Consider the following 17,490-nt stretch of genomic DNA (forward strand, 5'->3'; position numbering starts at 1 on the left):
TACTGAAAACTAAATGGTTTAAAATAAATAAATAAATAAATAATGAAATTTAAAAAAATGGCTAAAGTCTTTCCTAACAGAAAAAAATAGCAACTGGTTCTGTATGCCCAAAGGTGTATTTAAAAAAAAAAATAAAAAAAAAAAAGGGTGGGGGGGGGCGGGGGGGGGTGTATTGAATTTGTCCTTAGGAGTGATAATGTTGATAAACAGCCAGTTAAATTGTCGTCCTTTCATAAGCATGTCCTGCTAAGATGGAAATGTACAACCACAATATGGAACAAAAAAAAACTACTACTACTACTACTAATAATAATAATAATAATAATAATAATAATAACAATAATAAATATAACCGCAAACTTTTGGCAGAACGGGATGGATAAAGGTGCGTGGTCACTACGCCATCTAATGGATGATCAGGAAAATTGGTTCTCGTTTGAAAATTGTGCTATTCACATCATATGTCGGACGTCAGAATTTGAAAATATTTTTAAAGCAATTCCTCAAGCTATTAAGCACCACATTGAGAACATGGACCTGGAGAATCTGCTAGCTCCTAGCTTCTAAATATTACTGACACGACGAGGAAAGGTAGGACTCAGACGCAGGATAAAGGTAGGCCACAAAGGCAACAGGTTTATTTCCGGCCAACAGCTGTCTCCTCTCAACCTGAGAGGAGAAAAGGGGAATCAAAAGGTGGAGAACTAAAAACGCTCCACTGGGGAGGAAAAAACAGGCAAAAGGTACAGGGGACAACAAAAAGCGCTCCGCTAGGGAGGAAAAAAGGCTCAAGGCACAAGGGGTAACTAAGGGCGCTCCGCTGGGGAGGAAAAAGGCACAAAAACAAGGCAAAACAACGGGACCAAGGACTCGAGGACTGTGGGACGCTTCCATGCACTGAGATGTGTGACACTTCGGCAACGGAGGGGAGAATGCAGGTGGCTTTTATTGTCTGGCTTGATTGGTGGCAGGTGGTGATAATCATGGGCGGGGACCGGCGTGGCAGACGTGGCAGACTTGGCAGACTTGACGAGGCGTGGCTGGCTTGGCAGACTTGGCGTGGCAGGCTTGGCAGACTTGGCGAGGCGTGGCAGGCTTGGCCGACCTGGCGTGGTGTGGTAGACTTTGGCGTGGACGGCGTGATGCAGTGACTTGGCGTGACGTGATGCAGAGACTTGGCGTGGCTCAGGGTCTTCGAGCTGCGCCCGGCGAGGCTCGGGGGCTTGAGGCTACAGCAGGCGAGGTTCAGGGGCTTGAGGCTACAGCAGGCGAGGTTCAGGGGCTTGAGGCTACAGCAGGCGAGGTTCAGGGGCGAGAGGCTCAAGAGTCACCTGGTTGACTGCGGCTGAGGATGCACTGGTAGCTGATTGGTCCAAGACGTGATCCAAACAGTCTTTTCCCCATTCCAGTACGTTTCCGGAGTTCCAGTCTATTCTGGGGTTGTGTAGACGCAGCCAAGGGTGTCCCAGAACCAAAGTGGGTGATGAAGCTTGGATTATATGGAAACGGAGATTCTCGATGTGTTGTCCAATTCGAACCTCCAGGGGTTCGGTGATGTGGGTGATGTAAAAGAGTTCCTTGCCATTAAGCGCTCAGGCCTGGAAGGTTAGGGTAAGGGGTTCGGTGGTGGCTTGTGACTGTTTTACGAGACCCCAGTCCATGAGGCTCTCGTCGGAACCGGAGTCAATGAGGGCTGGCATGTCAATGGTCATAGCATGGTGGCGTATCTGGGCTTGCGTGATTCTTTGTGTCTTAGCAGGTCGGGGTGGCGGGAAACTCACCGGTGAACCTCTTTTCACGGTGCAAGTTCCCACCAGATGACCAAGTTCACCACAGTAGTAGCAGCGGCCTTCTTGGCGGCGACGCTGTCGCTCCTCGGTGGTCAACTGGGCCCGACCAAGCTGCATGGGTTCCTCCTCGACGTTACGCACTTCCCTTGGCGCTGGTCGGGGAGGCAAGATGAGCTGTGGCATTTCTGTTTCCATTGGCGATGAAAGGGGGTTGGTTCCACCCTTCTATGGTGCCCGCTGGACTTGGTCAACTCTCGTCGGCGATGATCAGCGCGAATCGCTAGGGAGATTAGAGCATCCAAGTCGGTTGGAAGATCCCCGGGAATCAGGAGTTCTTGTATGGCGGGTGAGAGTCCTTTCAGAAAGTGGTCCTGTAATGCTGTGGAGTTCCAGCCACTGTTTGTGGCCAAGGTGTGAAAGCGGATTGCGTAATCACTGACGGGTTCTTTGCCTTGTTGGAGCCAGCTCAAAGCCCGTGCCTTCTCTCGGTCATTGTTGTCGGGATCAAAGACTTGGCGCAAGGCGGCTTGAAAATCCTGTACATTTTGGCAGACCGAGGAGCCCCTGGCCCATTCCGCGGTTGCCCAGGCTTTGGCCCGTCCAGTCAGGTGGGACACCATGAAGGCTACCCGGGACCGAGCCGTGGAAAATGCCTGTGGTGAGTGTTCAAAATGGATGTCACACTCCGTGAGAAAAGTCTGACATTGTCCAGGTTCACCGGAGTATTGTTCTGGGGAGGCCAGTCTCAATCCTACCCCGGTGAATGACGTGGTCGGGACGGAGAGTTCGGGGAGGGGTAGCTGTCCGGTGGGGGCTGGAGCTCGACGCCGCGATTGGCTCACCAGTTCGTGGACCTGGCTCGACAGCTCCGCCAGCTGCGAAATCACGGCTTGCTGAACCTTTTCCTGGTTGGCAAGCCGGACCTCATGGCTCTGCAGCGTAGCCTCGACCTTCCCTGCTGGGTCCATGCTGGCCGAAGTGTACTCACACGACGAGGAAAGGTAGGACTCAGACGCAGGATAAAGGTAGGCCACAAAGGCAACAGGTTTATTTCCGGCCAACAGCTGTCTCCTCTCAACCTGAGAGAAGAAAGGGGAATCAAAAGGTGGAGAACTAAAAACGCTCCACTGGGGAGGAAAAAACAGGCAAAAGGTACAGGGGACAACAAAAAGCGCTCCGCTAGGGAGGAAAAAAGGCTCAAGGCACAAGGGGTAACTAAGGGCGCTCCGCTGGGGAGGAAAAGGCACAAAAACAAGGCAAAACAACAAGGCAACGGGAACGAGGACTCGAGGACTCGAGGACTCGAGGACTCGAGGACTCGAGGACTCGAGGACTCGAGGACTGTGGGACGCTTCCATGCACTGAGATGTGTGACACTTCGGCAACGGAGGGGAGAATGCAGGTGGCTTTTATTGTCTGGCTTGATTGGTGGCAGGTGGTGATAATCATGGGCGGGGACCGGTAATTTGGGAGCGGCAGGAAAGGGCAAGTGACCTGGGGTGAGGGGGGAATCAGAATTTCACAACAAAACAGGAAACATGAACACAAAAATAAAAGCATGGGCCGTCACGCCGGTGGCGGCGTGACAATTACAAATATCTGGGCAAAATATTTTTGAAAAAAAAAAAAACACTGAGAAAATATCTAAACAATCATTTATTTCCCATAAAATTAAATAAACACTCAAGTATCCAATAGAACTACAGAAATAAATTTAAACGGAATATTTGAAACTCCCTGTTAGTCTTAAAAAAAAAATGCTTTGAAATGATAAAATTCTTTAAAAATGATATTTATCCATCCAGTGAACTCTTTTGAAAAAACAAAATATCAAACAAAATAACAAAATCTGTTTTGTTTTTTTTGTTTGTTTTTTTCGTGAGAATGACATTGAAACTACTGAACATCTATTTTACCAATGCAGAATTTCTGGGATGATCTTTCTGGCTATCTTCAAGAATCCAGCTACAGAACACTTTGTCACTTTTTTCCCCACAAACATGGCAAATTAAGATTACAAATTAAATTGTTGACCAACTTAATATATTTGCTTCAATTGGTAACACACGATTGAATTAATCCAAAGTCAATATAAGTTTAATTCATTGAGTTCATTAAACTTAATATAGTCACTTTGGATTAATTTTTGATTAACTTAATTCAAGTGAATAGGCCCTATACAAGTTTAATGAAGGTTAACAATTGAATTTGTTATCTTAAATTGATTAAACAATTTTCTTTTTAAGAGTAAGCAGGCAGCATTACTGCACAGGTAATTAAATATTCGTCGTGAGATGGTTATCAGGCTGCACGTTCCAGACAGTTACCTTTTGAACAGTCCCGTCTCACATTACACTCCATCATCTGCATACACAACTTTATCCGTCCTTACATTTGCAATATTACCGGCCATAGTCATGCGTTCACATCCCAGCATATATTTTTCTAGTTTGAAGAATGTTTTAATATTTAATCTAATTATATTTTAAGTGAAATGCGCTTCTCCCCCGCAGGATTGCACTTAAATGAATCAATTAATGAACTACCATTCAAGCAGGTTTCCCCTGTAATATTATTGTGATTGCAAAGGAATACATTTACATTTTTGCATTGAGTCGAGTTGCAGCGTTCTCCCACGCCGCCTCCCTCTCTTTTGCAGCGGCTGTGGTGTTGCACTTTTTTTTTCTAAAGACATGCTCAAATTCACCATATGATCGCAATAAGATTTCCAGTTCGAGAGGGATAACAAAACTCAGAAGCAGAGGGCGGTGCCGTCCTCTGGTTCATTGCTGCCATGTTGATTCGTCAAATCGGGGCTCCATTGAGTGTGGTGGTAACTCCAGGCGAAACTACTCTGGGTTGACCAAACTAACTCAAATCAGCTGTCCTGGAACCGAAAACGAAGAGTTTCCTATCTCAGGGTAGGTCAACTCACAAGTCTCAGAATTTGCTGAAACTGCTTTGTGAAATTGAGGACCCCTTGATCCGGGTCTGGGTGGAGATGCTGAAGGGAGTGAATACAGGCAAGAGGCGGCAGCACACACTACTGAGCCTCATTTTGAAGTATCTTCAAGAATTTCCAAAAGTTGGATCAGCCTGTGATGGGATGAACACGCTTACTCCTCACAAGGGTCTCGGGGGTGCTGGAGCCTATCCCAGCCAGCTTCGGGCAGTAGGCGGGGAACACCCTGAACTGGTTGCCAGCCAATAACTAGGGATGGCATGATAAGGGCAATATCGTGATATTGTGATATTAAAACTGCCACAATATTGTCGTCGTCATGTTCACAATATTTAAAAGGAACACATTTGTTAAAAAAGTAAGGTTGATTACCATTTGTGCAGTTCTAGCACCTTCTAGTGGCTAGTTTATTAGTGTAATTAAATTTTCATTAGGGATGTTTTGTCCTATATTTAAAATCTATGCTAATTGTCAGATGAAGGGGAACATAATTTGCTTGTGAAGCGATCAATGTGTGCTTGAATTAGCAAGTAAGTGCCTCAAAGTTGTTATTAGAGATTGTAGGTGGTTTATATGCATCGCTGTTATGTACAAAAGCACAATTTTGTGCTTTTTTTTTTAGTATGAGCTCTTTTTTACAATATTGGGACCTTTTTTAAATATCGGCAAAGACCCCACAATATCGTGATAATAATTGTATCGTGAACTTCATATCGTGATAATTAGGGATGCACGATAATACTATTTTCAACCGATATCGATAAACGAATAATTTAGAAAGTGCCTAATGTCGATAACTGACAAGTAAGCCGATAATTGTTTGCAAAATTAACTTAAATACAAATATACTTTCGAGTCCTCCTATAAGTCAAATTATTGCAAACTTGACCACACGTACTTAGCAATCTTCCACTCAACACTATGTTCCAACTGTGTTTTGCATTTGCATTTTTAGGGTTGGAACACCCATGGAACTCGGGGCGTGAAAACCAAATAAAAAGAGAGGGTGAGGAGAGGATTTTATTAATGTCTCTGCTTCAAAGACAACCAGTAACTCATTTTGATTTTGCCATAACAAAACGGTCATGTTTTAAAAATGCAACAAAAAACTGTGAGAGTAACAATTTGTGGGGACGCAGTAACGAAAGCCCACACTGGCGACTGCCATGTCACCATGATGCACCATCTGTCAATTTGAGGTCGTGCGCATCATGACATCACAAATATGCAATACTACTATAGGAGAGGGGAGGGATTGAATATTTGGGCACAACTTGAGCCACAAATACAACGGATGGACCAACATGACAGGTCTGTTCTTATCGGTGGATTTCTTTATTATCTGGTTTACTGTATAATATCAAATTGGTCTATAATTGCCGATAATTATCGGCAGATTCCTTTATGATCTGTTTTATCTGTTTGATGTCAAATTCGGCGATAATTGCCGATAATTATCGGCCACCGATATTGTCGTGCATCCCTAGTGATAATATCGTATCGTGATGTTTGGATATCGTTACATCCCTACCAATCGCAGGGCACACAGAGACGAACAACCATCCACACACACAAGCACACCTAGGGCCAATTCAGAGCGCCCAATTAACCTGCCACGCATGTCTTTGGAATGTGGGAGGAGACCGGAGTACCTAGAGAAGACCCACGCAGGCATGTGGCGAACATGCAAACTCAACCCAGGAAGGCCAAAGCCTGGACCCGATCTTGCGTCCTCAGCACTGGGAGGAGAACATGCTACCCAGTCAGCCACCGTGCCGCCTCAACTAAAAATAAATACCCATGTATTTTCGAGATCTAGATTGTTTTGCGTAAGAGTTGTCTTTGTGTTTTACAGCAGTATGTTACTCTCCAATAGGAAAAGTCACATAGAAAATTGATAGATGCTACTGTATTTCATGTTAGTATTTCTTGGTATATGGCCATTTGTGTGCTTGTTGTTTTTGCTTCATATATGATAGGTTTTTGTGCATGTTGCTGCATGTACCTGTGGAAGAATAACGTTTGGTATGCAGTTTGTAATTGGGATATTTATAATATACTATGAAACAAACTTCAAAAGGCCATATACATTATTGCCTAATATTACTAAATACCTATTTATAACTTGTGAATTCCTATTGCTCTAATATGATACTTATTACTTGACAGATAATCCTCTCACAAACTATAGTTTGATTTTTCCAAACACAATATCCTCATATAGTGATACGCTGAGGAGACGATAGTCCTTCTGAGTGATATCTAAGAAATACAGATGATCCTTTGTGATTTCTGGGTTAAATCCTTCCTGGACGAGCTTCCCCTTCTGCTGCTTAAACGTCTCTGTAACATCCAGAGAGGGCTGAAAGCACAAGTTGAGCATGTAAAAATCTGTAAAAATAGAAACTGTGGTTGAGAAGGTGACATACCTGTATTCTGAGAAACCACGGCCAGGCATATGCAGGAAGGGTTTCAACCAAGTGGTAGTAGAGTTTTGGACCATGCAATGTGTGCTCTGGTTTTAAAACAATAGCAGCCATGCCTACTCGACCTTCATATTCTGCAATTAATACCATAATCCAAACAAAAGCAAACAAGTTTCAATAATAATGCAATCTCAGTAAAAGTAAACCTTAGTCTTCTTCACACTAAGTAGTCACACAAGAATTTAAACACTTTTAATTAGATACTGTCGGTGCAGTAAAAACAGCGGAGTCAACATTAACCCGAAGACATTTTTTTTGTTTTGTTTATTCATGATACAAAAAATATGCCAAATGAATAAAAATTGAATACAAATTGATTGACAAAGTGAAAACTGAATAAATGTTTTGTACAAGACAACCCTCAAACATTGGAGGAGGAAATAATTGGGGTGTTTTTGTTGTTTATTCATTCGGCCAAACTTTTTGTTTTAAATAAATAACCCAAGAAGTTGGGTCGTTCTCTATTTCACCCAATTTGGGGGGTTTTTTTAACACATTTTTTTTTTTTTTTTAGGCTGGAGGTACTATAGGTAGATTAATTGGATGGATGGATGGATGGATGGATGGATGGATAGATAGATAAAATGCTCTTCCAGACACCCCCCCCACACACACACACACAAAATATGTTGTTTTTTTTTGTATTGATCTGTACACTATCACATACATGTGCCACAATGAACAATATTGTTACATACCTGGTACAGTGACTCCATAAACATTGGCCTCTTGAATAAAATCGAGAACACATAACACCTCAGAAACCTCCATAGTGGACACATTTTCTCCTTTCCACCTGTGTAAGACACATCTTGTGAAAATACATAATGATCTAATTGCCTCACCGTCTTCTTATTCGTAAACAAACGCACAATCTAAAGCATAACTGCAGCATATATGTCTGTGCATCTAACCGCCCCCCACCCCACCGCCCACCCAACCTCACCCCCACAAAACTGTGGAGTGCCCCCCCCCCCAAAAAAAAAAAAAAAAAAAAAACACACATTGAAGGGAAGATGCAAGCTGATAGGCGCAGTTGAATTGAAAAAGTCAGGCCTTTTTTTGCACTCATCTGGGCATTGGTGGAGCATGCATGATGTAGAAAAATCATTAACATTACAGTTGTTCTCAAATGCTAAAACACATTTCACAAATGTCACCTCCATTTGGTCCAATGTCTAAACACAACACACTTTTCTAAAGCTACATAAACACAACCATGCCTTCTCTTTTCAAAACTCAAACTTTCACACCAAAAGAGAAGCTCGAAGCTTTCAAAAATGTGAACATTATACACATTATTACAAACTATAGCAAAACAATTGAAAACATAAAGTTCAATTTGTGAGAAGATCCTTTGTTTCTTAACTAACAATGCCTATTTTTTTTTTTGAAACGTTAACGGATTTTCTTAGAATAGATGGCATTTATATTTATGAGTTTCACATGAGTTTAAATCTATAGAAAATAATGTATGCACAACTACTGTACTGCAACAAGTTACACAACTCAATTACAAAAACGGAGAATCTATTGCACACAGCAGTACTCATTGAAAATGTGAATGTTTTTTTGTTTTTTTTAATAGTATTTACTGTATTCACACCACATATGCACCACGATCACTGTGCGATGTCGTTGAGCTGCATCGAGCCACATCACCACATCCACATCACAGGTGTCATGACTCGGGTCATGCAGGAGTAATTTTTTGGTCTTGTCTCATGTCGAGAGTCACGTACGGGTTATTTTCGTGTTAAGGGTTATGTTTAAACCTAGGGGTCGGTCCGCCAGGAGGTGTCCTTTGAGGGGGCTGGGGGTGGTACTATCATGATTGTGTTTTGTTTGTGGCAAATGTTTTGTTTGCGGAAAATGTCTGATAGTTGACTTGATTTGAACTGATGATTTGTTTGAGGCAAATGTTGAATGTTTGGTTTTATTTGGTTTATTTGAACTGATGCAATCGGCTTGTAACTATGTGATGTCAAGAATCGTTAATCGCTCTATATGGTTAGAAGCCAGTCAGCAGCGAATCAGATAAATCCATGTCAGTCCTGTCTCAGCTCCTTATATGGTCAGGAGCCAATCAGCCGCGAATCAGATCAATCCATGTCAGTCCTGTTTCAGCGACCTATCAGGGTTACCCACATGTCGAGCCTCAACCAATGAGATCGATTCACTGCCTATTTAAGCTGTCTGAGAAATGTGTGTTTGCCGGATTATTAGCCACTGTTCCTGTGCTTCTCCGCAGCCCAAGGGGGCTTGGTGGCTCGTGATTCTCGATGCATTTTCGTTGTTTTTCGTTTAGTCAAGTTATGTGAATAAATAGTTAAAACCTTATTTGTGTCTGTGCTAAGTTCTCCCTTGCCAGTGGGAAAAACACCCTGGAATTGAAATTCCTGTATTTATATGCAAGTACTAAAATGAGCAACTTGCAAAAAAATCTAAACATTATGGAACATATGAAAAATCATGGCGACATGGTGGCCCAAGGACCACTTCAGTAGCCATTCATGTAATTTTTTCGGAACATTACAGAACTGATCATTTGAAAATATACACGCCTAGCGAGGTTAAGTGGCATACAAAATGGATGAATGGATGAAAAATCATTTGATGATCATTTGAAGCAATGTTGACCGGTACCTGAAAGTGTCTCCAATGCGGTCACGGAAGTAAAGAAAATCTCTGTGGTCCTGCAGCAGGAGGTCTCCAGTGTTAAAATAGACATCACCCATCACAAACACATTCTTGATCAACTTCTTCTCAGACTGGACCTTATTTCCAGCGTAGCCCAAGAACTGGCTCGTAGCTGTCACAGGAGCTACCAAGATACCAGGCTCGCCTGTATAAAAAAAAAAAAAAAAAGTACTCAAGAGTGATGTGATGCTAATAAAATATATTTCAATGCGAGAATATATGCCATAATGTTGCACATGCAGGTTATGGAATTACCTTTCTGTGCTCTTACACATCTTCCAGACACTGTTCTGAATGCTTCATATGTTTGTGTGTCATATCTCAGGAGTTCAAATGGTACTGAAAGCTGCAGAATCATAAATGTTTTCGCATTAACCATTGAATTGATTACATTCTCCGTCCATCCAAATAAGGACTGATTGGAGAATAACTAAACATTGATGACTGAGAATAGAACAGGTCTTGGACCATTGTATTTATATCGTGTTGCGTAGAAAATGGGAAATCGGCTGTCTGAAGAGTAAGAATAAATTGATGTCAATGGAAGAAATTGTTCCCTCTGAAAAATCAATATAAGGAACATTAATGATAAACTAGAAATGCCATTTCTGGGGAAATGGAGTGTGAAGGCTGGAGAGCTGAATGAATACCTGTGGAATGATTTGGAATAATATTGAATGATGATGAATGATATTGAAAGATATTGAATGATATTGAATGGTGTTGAATGATGTTGAATGATACTGAATGACATGCAATGAGCTTAACATGCTGAAGTTGGAATGGTTTAAATTCATCCAGAAATCTAGAAGCAGTTGAAGGAAGATAAATACCACAAAAGTAAAAGTAAATCAGCAAGAAACAAGAAAACAAGGAAGAAATCAAGTAAGAAATGGAGGAAGTAGCAAGTAATCGGGTAAGCAATGGAGTAAAGTGAGAAGAATTAAGTAAGCAATAAAGTAAGGAGGGTAGAATCGAGTCGCAATGGTGTAAGGAGTGGCAAACTTAAGCAATGGAGTAATAGTCACTCTGTTGAAATCAGGTCACATTTGCATTACTATACTAAGCTAGCATTAGCATGCTAAGCTAACATTAGCATTAATATGCTAACTTAAAATTAGCATGCTAAGCTTACATTAGCATTAGCATGCTAACTTAGCATTAGCATTCTAAGCTAACATTAGCATTAGCATGCTAAGCTAACATTAGCATTAGCATGCTAACATTAACATTAGCATGCTAAGCTAACATTAGCATGAACATGTTAAGCTAACATTAGCATGCTAAGCTAACATTAGCATTAGCATGCTAAGCTAACATTAGCATTGGCATGTTAACTTAGCATTAGCATTAGCATGCTAAGCTAACATTAGCATTAGCATGCTAACTTAGCATTAGCATGCTAACTTAGCATTAGCATGCTAAGCTAACATTAGCATTAGCATGCTAACTTAGCATTAGCATTAGCATGCTAACATTAGCATTAGTATGCTAACTTAGCATTAGCATGCTAAGCTTACATTAGCATTAGCATGCTAACATTAGCATTAGCATGCTAACTTAGCATTAACATGCTAACATTAGCATTGGCATGTTAAGCTAACATTAGCATTAGCATGCTAACATTAGCATTGGCATGTTAAGCTAACATTAGCATTAGCATGCTAGCTTAGCATTAGCATGCTAAGCTAGCATTAGCATTAGCATGCTAAGCTAACATTTGCATTAGCATGCTAACTTAGCATTAGCATTAGCATGCTAACATTAGCATTAGCATGCTAAGCTAGCATTAGCATTAGCATGTTAAGCTAGCATTAGCATGCTAAGCTAACATTAGCATTAGCATGCTAACTTAGCATTAACTTTAGCATGCTAACATTAGCATTAGCATGCTAACTTAGAATTAGCATTAGCATGCGAAGCTAACATTAACATTAGCATGCTAACTTAGCATTAGCATGCTAAGCTAACATTAGCATTTGCATGCTAAGCTAGCAATAGCATTAGCATGTTCAGCTAGCATTAGCATTAGCTAGCATTAGCATGCTAACTTAGCACTAGTATGCTCACTTCCTGTTGATTTCAGGCCACTTCCTGTTTAAATCGGGTCATTTCCTGTTAAAATGGGTCATTTCCTGTTGATTTTAGGTCACTTCCTGTTGATATGAGGTCACTTCCTGTTGATATGAGGTCACTTCCTGTTAAAATCAGGTCACTTCCTGTTAAAATCAGGTCACTTCCTGTTGAAATCGGGTCACTTCCTGTTAAAATCAGGTCACTTCCTGTTGATTTCAGGCCACTTCCTGTTGAAATCGGGTCACTTCCTGTTAAAATCAGGTCACTTCCTGTTGATTTCAGGCCACTTCCTGTTGAAATCGGGTCACTTCCTGTTGATTTTAGGTCACTTCCTGTTGATATGAGGTCACTTCCTGTTGATTTTAAGTCACTTCCTGTTGATATAAGGTCACTTCCTGTTGATTTTAGGTAACTTCCTGTTGATATGAGGTCACTTCCTGTTGATATGAGGTCACTTCCTGTTAAAATCAGGTCACTTCCTGTTGATTTTAGGTAACTTCCTGCTGATATGAGGTCACTTCCTGTTGAAATCGGGTCACTTCCTGTTAAAATCACGTCACTTCCTGTTGATTTTAGGTCACTTCCTATTGAAATTCGGTCGAAATGGCGGAAGTCCTAGGTGTCCCTAATCAATTGGCCAAGATGGCCGCCGCCACCGGTGGACGACGTGGGGGAAATCCTAGGCTTCCCGAATCAATTGGCCAAGATGGCCGCCGGCCTGTGGGTCCAGGTTGGCGAGAATCCTGGGCATATCTAATCATTTATCCAAAATGGCCGCCATTCATGGTAATTTGGAAAATGGCCGCCATGCGTGGTAAGTTCGGTGGTAAGATGGAAGAGCTCATGACGTGAAATGGTGGAATATATTGAAGTTGGAACGAAGTCAATCAGATAAATAATGTGGAAGTAAATGGAAAATGTAGAATGTGGGAAATATTTGGGTACGAAATTGGGAATTGTGGGTAAGGCGTGAATTTTGGAACTGAAAAGCTGGAAGAGCTCATGGCTTGAATTGGTGGAATATATTGAAGTTGAAACGACGTCAATCGGATGAAAAATGTCGAAGTAAATGTGAAATGTAGAATGTGGGAAATATTCGGGTACGCAATCGGGAATTGTGGGTAAGGCATGAATTTTGGAACTGAAAAGCTGGAAGAGCTCATGGCTTGAATTGCTGGAATATATTGAAGTTGGAACGAAGTCAATCGGATGAATAATGTGGAAGTAAATGTGAAATATAGAATGTGGGAAATATTCGGGTACGAAATCCGGAATTGTGGGCAAGGTGTGAATTTTGGAACTGAAAAGCTGGAAGAGCTCATGGCTTGAAATGCTGGAATATATTGAAGTTGAAATGACGTCAATCAGATGAAAAATGTCGAAGTAAATGTGAAATGTAGAATGTGGGAAATATTCGGGTACGAAATCGGGAATTGTGGGTAAGGCATGAATTTTGGAACTGAAAAGCTGGAAGAGCTCATGGCTTGAATTGCTGGAATATATTGAAGTTGGAACGAAGTCAATCGGATGAATAATGTGAAAGTAAATGTGAAAGATAGAATGTGGGAAATATTCGGGTACGAAATCGGGAATTGTGGGTAAGGCATGAATTTTGGAACTGAAAAGCTGGAAGAGCTCATGGCTTGAATTGCTGGAATATATTGAAGTTGGAATGAAGTCAATCGGATGAATAATGTGGAAGTAAATGTGAAATATAGAATGTGGGAAATATTCGGGTACGAAATCCGGACTTGTGGGCAAGGTGTGAATTTTGGAACTGAAAAGCTGGAAGAGCTCATGGCTTGAATTGGTAGAATATATTGAAGTTGAAACGACGTCAATCGGATGAAAAATGTCGAAGTAAATGTGAAATGTAGAATGTGGGAAATATTCGGGTACGAAATCGGGAATTGTGGGTAAGGCATGAATTTTGGAACTGAAAAGCTGGAAGAGCTAATGGCTTGAAATGCTGGAATATATTGAAGCTGGAACGATTTCAATTGGATGAATAATGTGGAAGTAAATGGAAAATGTAGAATGTGGGTAATGTGCGGGTACGAAATCGGGAATTGTGGGTAAGGCGTGAATTTTGGAACTGAAAAGCTGGAAGAGCTCATGGCTTGAATTCCTGGAATATATTGAAGTTGGAACGAAGTCAATCGGATAAATAATGTGGAAGTAAATGGAAAATGTAGAATGTGGGAAATATTCGGGTACGAAATCGTGAATTGTGGGTAAGGCATGAATTTTGGAACTGAAAAGCTGGAAGAGCTCATGGCTTGAATTGCTGGAATATATTGAAGCTGGAACGACGTCAATCGGATGAATAATGTGTAAGTAAATGGAAAATGTAGAATGTGGGAAATATTCGGGTACGAAATCGGGAATTGTGGGCAAGGCGTGAATTTTGGAACTGAAAAGCTGGAAGAGCTAATGGCTTGAAATGCTGGAATATATTGAAGCTGGAACGACATCAATTGGATGAATAATGTGGAAGTAAATGGAAAATGTAGAATGTGGGAAATATTCGGGTACGAAATCGGGAATTGTGGGTAAGGCATGAATTTTGGAACTGAAAAGCTGGAAGAGCTCATGGCTTGAATTGCTGGAATATATTGAAGTTGGAATGAAGTCAATCGGATGAATAATGTGGAAGTAAATGTGAAATGTAGAATGTGGGAAATATTCGGGTACAAAATCGGGAATTGTGGGCAAGGCGTGAATTTTGGAACTGAAAAGCTGGAAGAGCTAATGGCTTGAAATGCTGGAATATATTGAAGCTGGAACGACGTCAATTGGATGAATAATGTGGAAGTAAATGGAAAATGTAGAATGTGGGTAATGTGCGGGTATGAAATCGGGAATTGTGGGCAAGGCGTGAATTTTGGAACTGAAAAGCTGGAAGAGCTCATGGCTTGAATTGCTGGAATATATTGAAGTTGGAACGAAGTCAATCGGATGAATAATGTGGAAGTAAATGAAAAATGTAGAATGTGGGAAATATTCGGGTACGAAATCGGGAATTGTGGGTAAGGCGTGAATTTTGGAACTGAAAAGCTGGAAGAGCTCATGATGGAACATATTGAAGTTGGAACGAAGTGAATCGGATGAAAACTGTGGAAGGAAATGTGAAATTTTGAATCTCCCATTAAGAATACATGGGGAAAAATCGGGTACGAAATCGGGAATTGCGGGTAACACGTGAATTGTGGGAATAAGAAAAATGGAAGCGCTCTAGGCGCGAATATTTGGAATCGTTTGAAATTGGAACGGAGTGAATCGGGTGAAAAATGTGGAAGTAGAAGCTGGACAAAAAAGTGCGAGGAATAAAATATAATAATAATAATAATAACTAGAAATGCCATTTCTGGGGAAATGGCGTGTGAAGGCTGGAGAGCTGAATGAATACCTGTGGAATGATTTGGAATAATGTTGAATGATGATGAAAGATATTGAAAGATATTGAATGATATTGAATGATATTGAATGATACTGAATGACATGGAATGAGCTTAACATGCTGAAGTTGGAATGGTTTAAATTCATCCAGAAATCTAGAAGCAGTTGAAGGAAGATAAATACCACAAAAGTAAAAATAAATCAGCAAGAAACATGAAAACAAGGAAGGAATCAAGTAAGAAATGGAGGAAGTAGCAAGTAATCGGGTAAGCAATGGAGTAAAGTGAGAAGAATTAAGTAAGCAATGAAGTAAGGAGGGTAGAATCGAGTCGCAATGGTGTAAGGAGTGGCAAACTTAAGCAATGGAGTAATAGTCACTCTGTTGAAATCAGGTCACATTTGCATTAGTATACTAAGCTAGCATTAGCATGCTAAGTTAACATTAGCATTAATATGCTAACTTAGCATTAGCATGCTAAGCTAACATTAGCATTAGCATGTTAACATTAGCATTAGCATTCTAAGCTAACATTAGCATTAGCATGCTAACATTAGCATTAGCATGCTAAGTTAACATTAGCATTAGCATGCTAACATTAGCATTAGCATGCTAACTTAGCATTAACATTAGCATGCTAACTTAGCATTAGCATGCTAAGCTAACATTAGCATTAGCATGTTAACTTAGCATTAACATGCTAAGCTAACATTAGCATTAGCATGCTAACTTAGCATTAGCATGCTAAGCTAACATTAGCATTAGCATGCTAAGCTAACATTAGCATTCACATGCTAAGCTAGCATTAGCATTAGCATGCTGAGCTAACATTAGCATTAGCATGCTAAGCTAGCAATAGCATTAGCATGTTCAGCTAGCATTAGCATTAGCCTGCATTAGCATGCTAACTTAGCACTAGCATGCTCACTTCCTGTTGATTTCAGGCCACTTCCTGTTGAAATCGGGTCACTTCCTGTTGAAATTGGGTCACTTCCTGTTGATATCAGGTCACTTCCTGTCAAAATTGGGTCACTTCCTGTTGAAATTGGGTCACTTCCTGTTGATATCAGGTCACTTCCTGTCAAAATTGGGTCACTTCCTGTTGAAATCGGGTCACTTCCTGTTAAAAACAGGTCACTTCCTGTTGATTTTAGGCCACTTCCTGTTGAAATTAAGTCACTTCCTGTTGAAATCGGGTCACTTCCTGTTGATTTTAAGTCACTTCCTGTTGATATGAGGTCACTTCCTGTTAAAATCAGGTCACTTCCTGTTGAAATCGGGTCATTTCCTGTTAAAATCAGGTCACTTCCTGTTGATTTTAGGTCACTTCCTGTTGATATGAGGTCACTTCCTGTTGATATTGGTCACTTCCTGTTCAGGTCGGGGAATATCCTGGCAAGAATCACACGCATACCTAATCAATTGGCCAAAATGGCCACCGCCTTGGGAGGCCAGGTTGGCGAGAAACCTGGGCATATCATTTGTCTAAAATGGCCGCCGTGCATGGTAAGTTGGAAAATGGCCGCCATACGTGGTAAGTTAGGTGGTAAGATGGAAGAGCTCATGACGTGAAATGGTGGAATATATTGAAGTTGGAACGAAGTCAATCGGATAAATAATGTGGAAGTAAATGGAAAATGTAGAATGTGGGAAATATTTGGGTACGAAATTGGGAATTGTGGGTAAGGCGGGAATTTTGGAACTGAAAAGCTGGAAGAGCTCATGGCTTGAATTGGTGGAATATATTGAAGTTGAAACAACGTCAATCGGATAAAAAATGTCGAAGTAAATGTGAAATGTAGAATGTGGGAAATATTCGGGTACGAAATCGGGAATTGTGGGTAAGGCATGAATTTTGGAACTGAAAAGCTGGAAGAGCTCATGGCTTGAATTGCTGGAATATATTGAAGTTAGAACGAAGTCAATCGGATAAATAATGTGGAAGTAAATGGAAAATGTAGAATGTAGGAAATATTTGGGCACGAAATTGGGAATTGTGGGTAAGGCGTGAATTTTGGAACTGAAAAGCAGGAAGAGCTCATGGCTTGAATTGGTGGAATAGATTGAAGTTGAAACGAC

At 41.0% G+C, this 17,490-nt stretch overlaps 1 protein-coding gene across 3 annotated transcripts in view; it reads right to left on the reverse strand.

Annotated features, from left to right (window-relative positions):
- Positions 1–177: 177 nt before the first annotated feature.
- The window catches only part of LOC144002275 (long-chain fatty acid transport protein 6), an 81,230-nt gene continuing 63,917 nt past the window's right edge, over positions 178–17,490 (reverse strand). For 2 of the 3 annotated variants that reach the window (XM_077497346.1, XM_077497344.1), the window contains 5 exons: positions 10,194–10,284; positions 9,885–10,083; positions 7,937–8,034; positions 7,182–7,312; positions 178–7,114 (listed from right to left, as the gene is read on the reverse strand). In XM_077497346.1, the coding sequence (XP_077353472.1) occupies positions 6,938–7,114; positions 7,182–7,312; positions 7,937–8,034; positions 9,885–10,083; positions 10,194–10,284 (696 nt within the window). In that variant the 3' untranslated portion in view covers positions 178–6,937. The remainder of the gene's footprint in view (positions 7,115–7,181; positions 7,313–7,936; positions 8,035–9,884; positions 10,084–10,193; positions 10,285–17,490) is intronic. The other variant, XM_077497345.1, reaches the window with a different exon arrangement.

Source organism: Festucalex cinctus, chromosome 15, assembly GCF_051991245.1.
Source record: "Festucalex cinctus isolate MCC-2025b chromosome 15, RoL_Fcin_1.0, whole genome shotgun sequence".
NCBI classification, from domain to species: domain Eukaryota; kingdom Metazoa; phylum Chordata; class Actinopteri; order Syngnathiformes; family Syngnathidae; genus Festucalex; species Festucalex cinctus.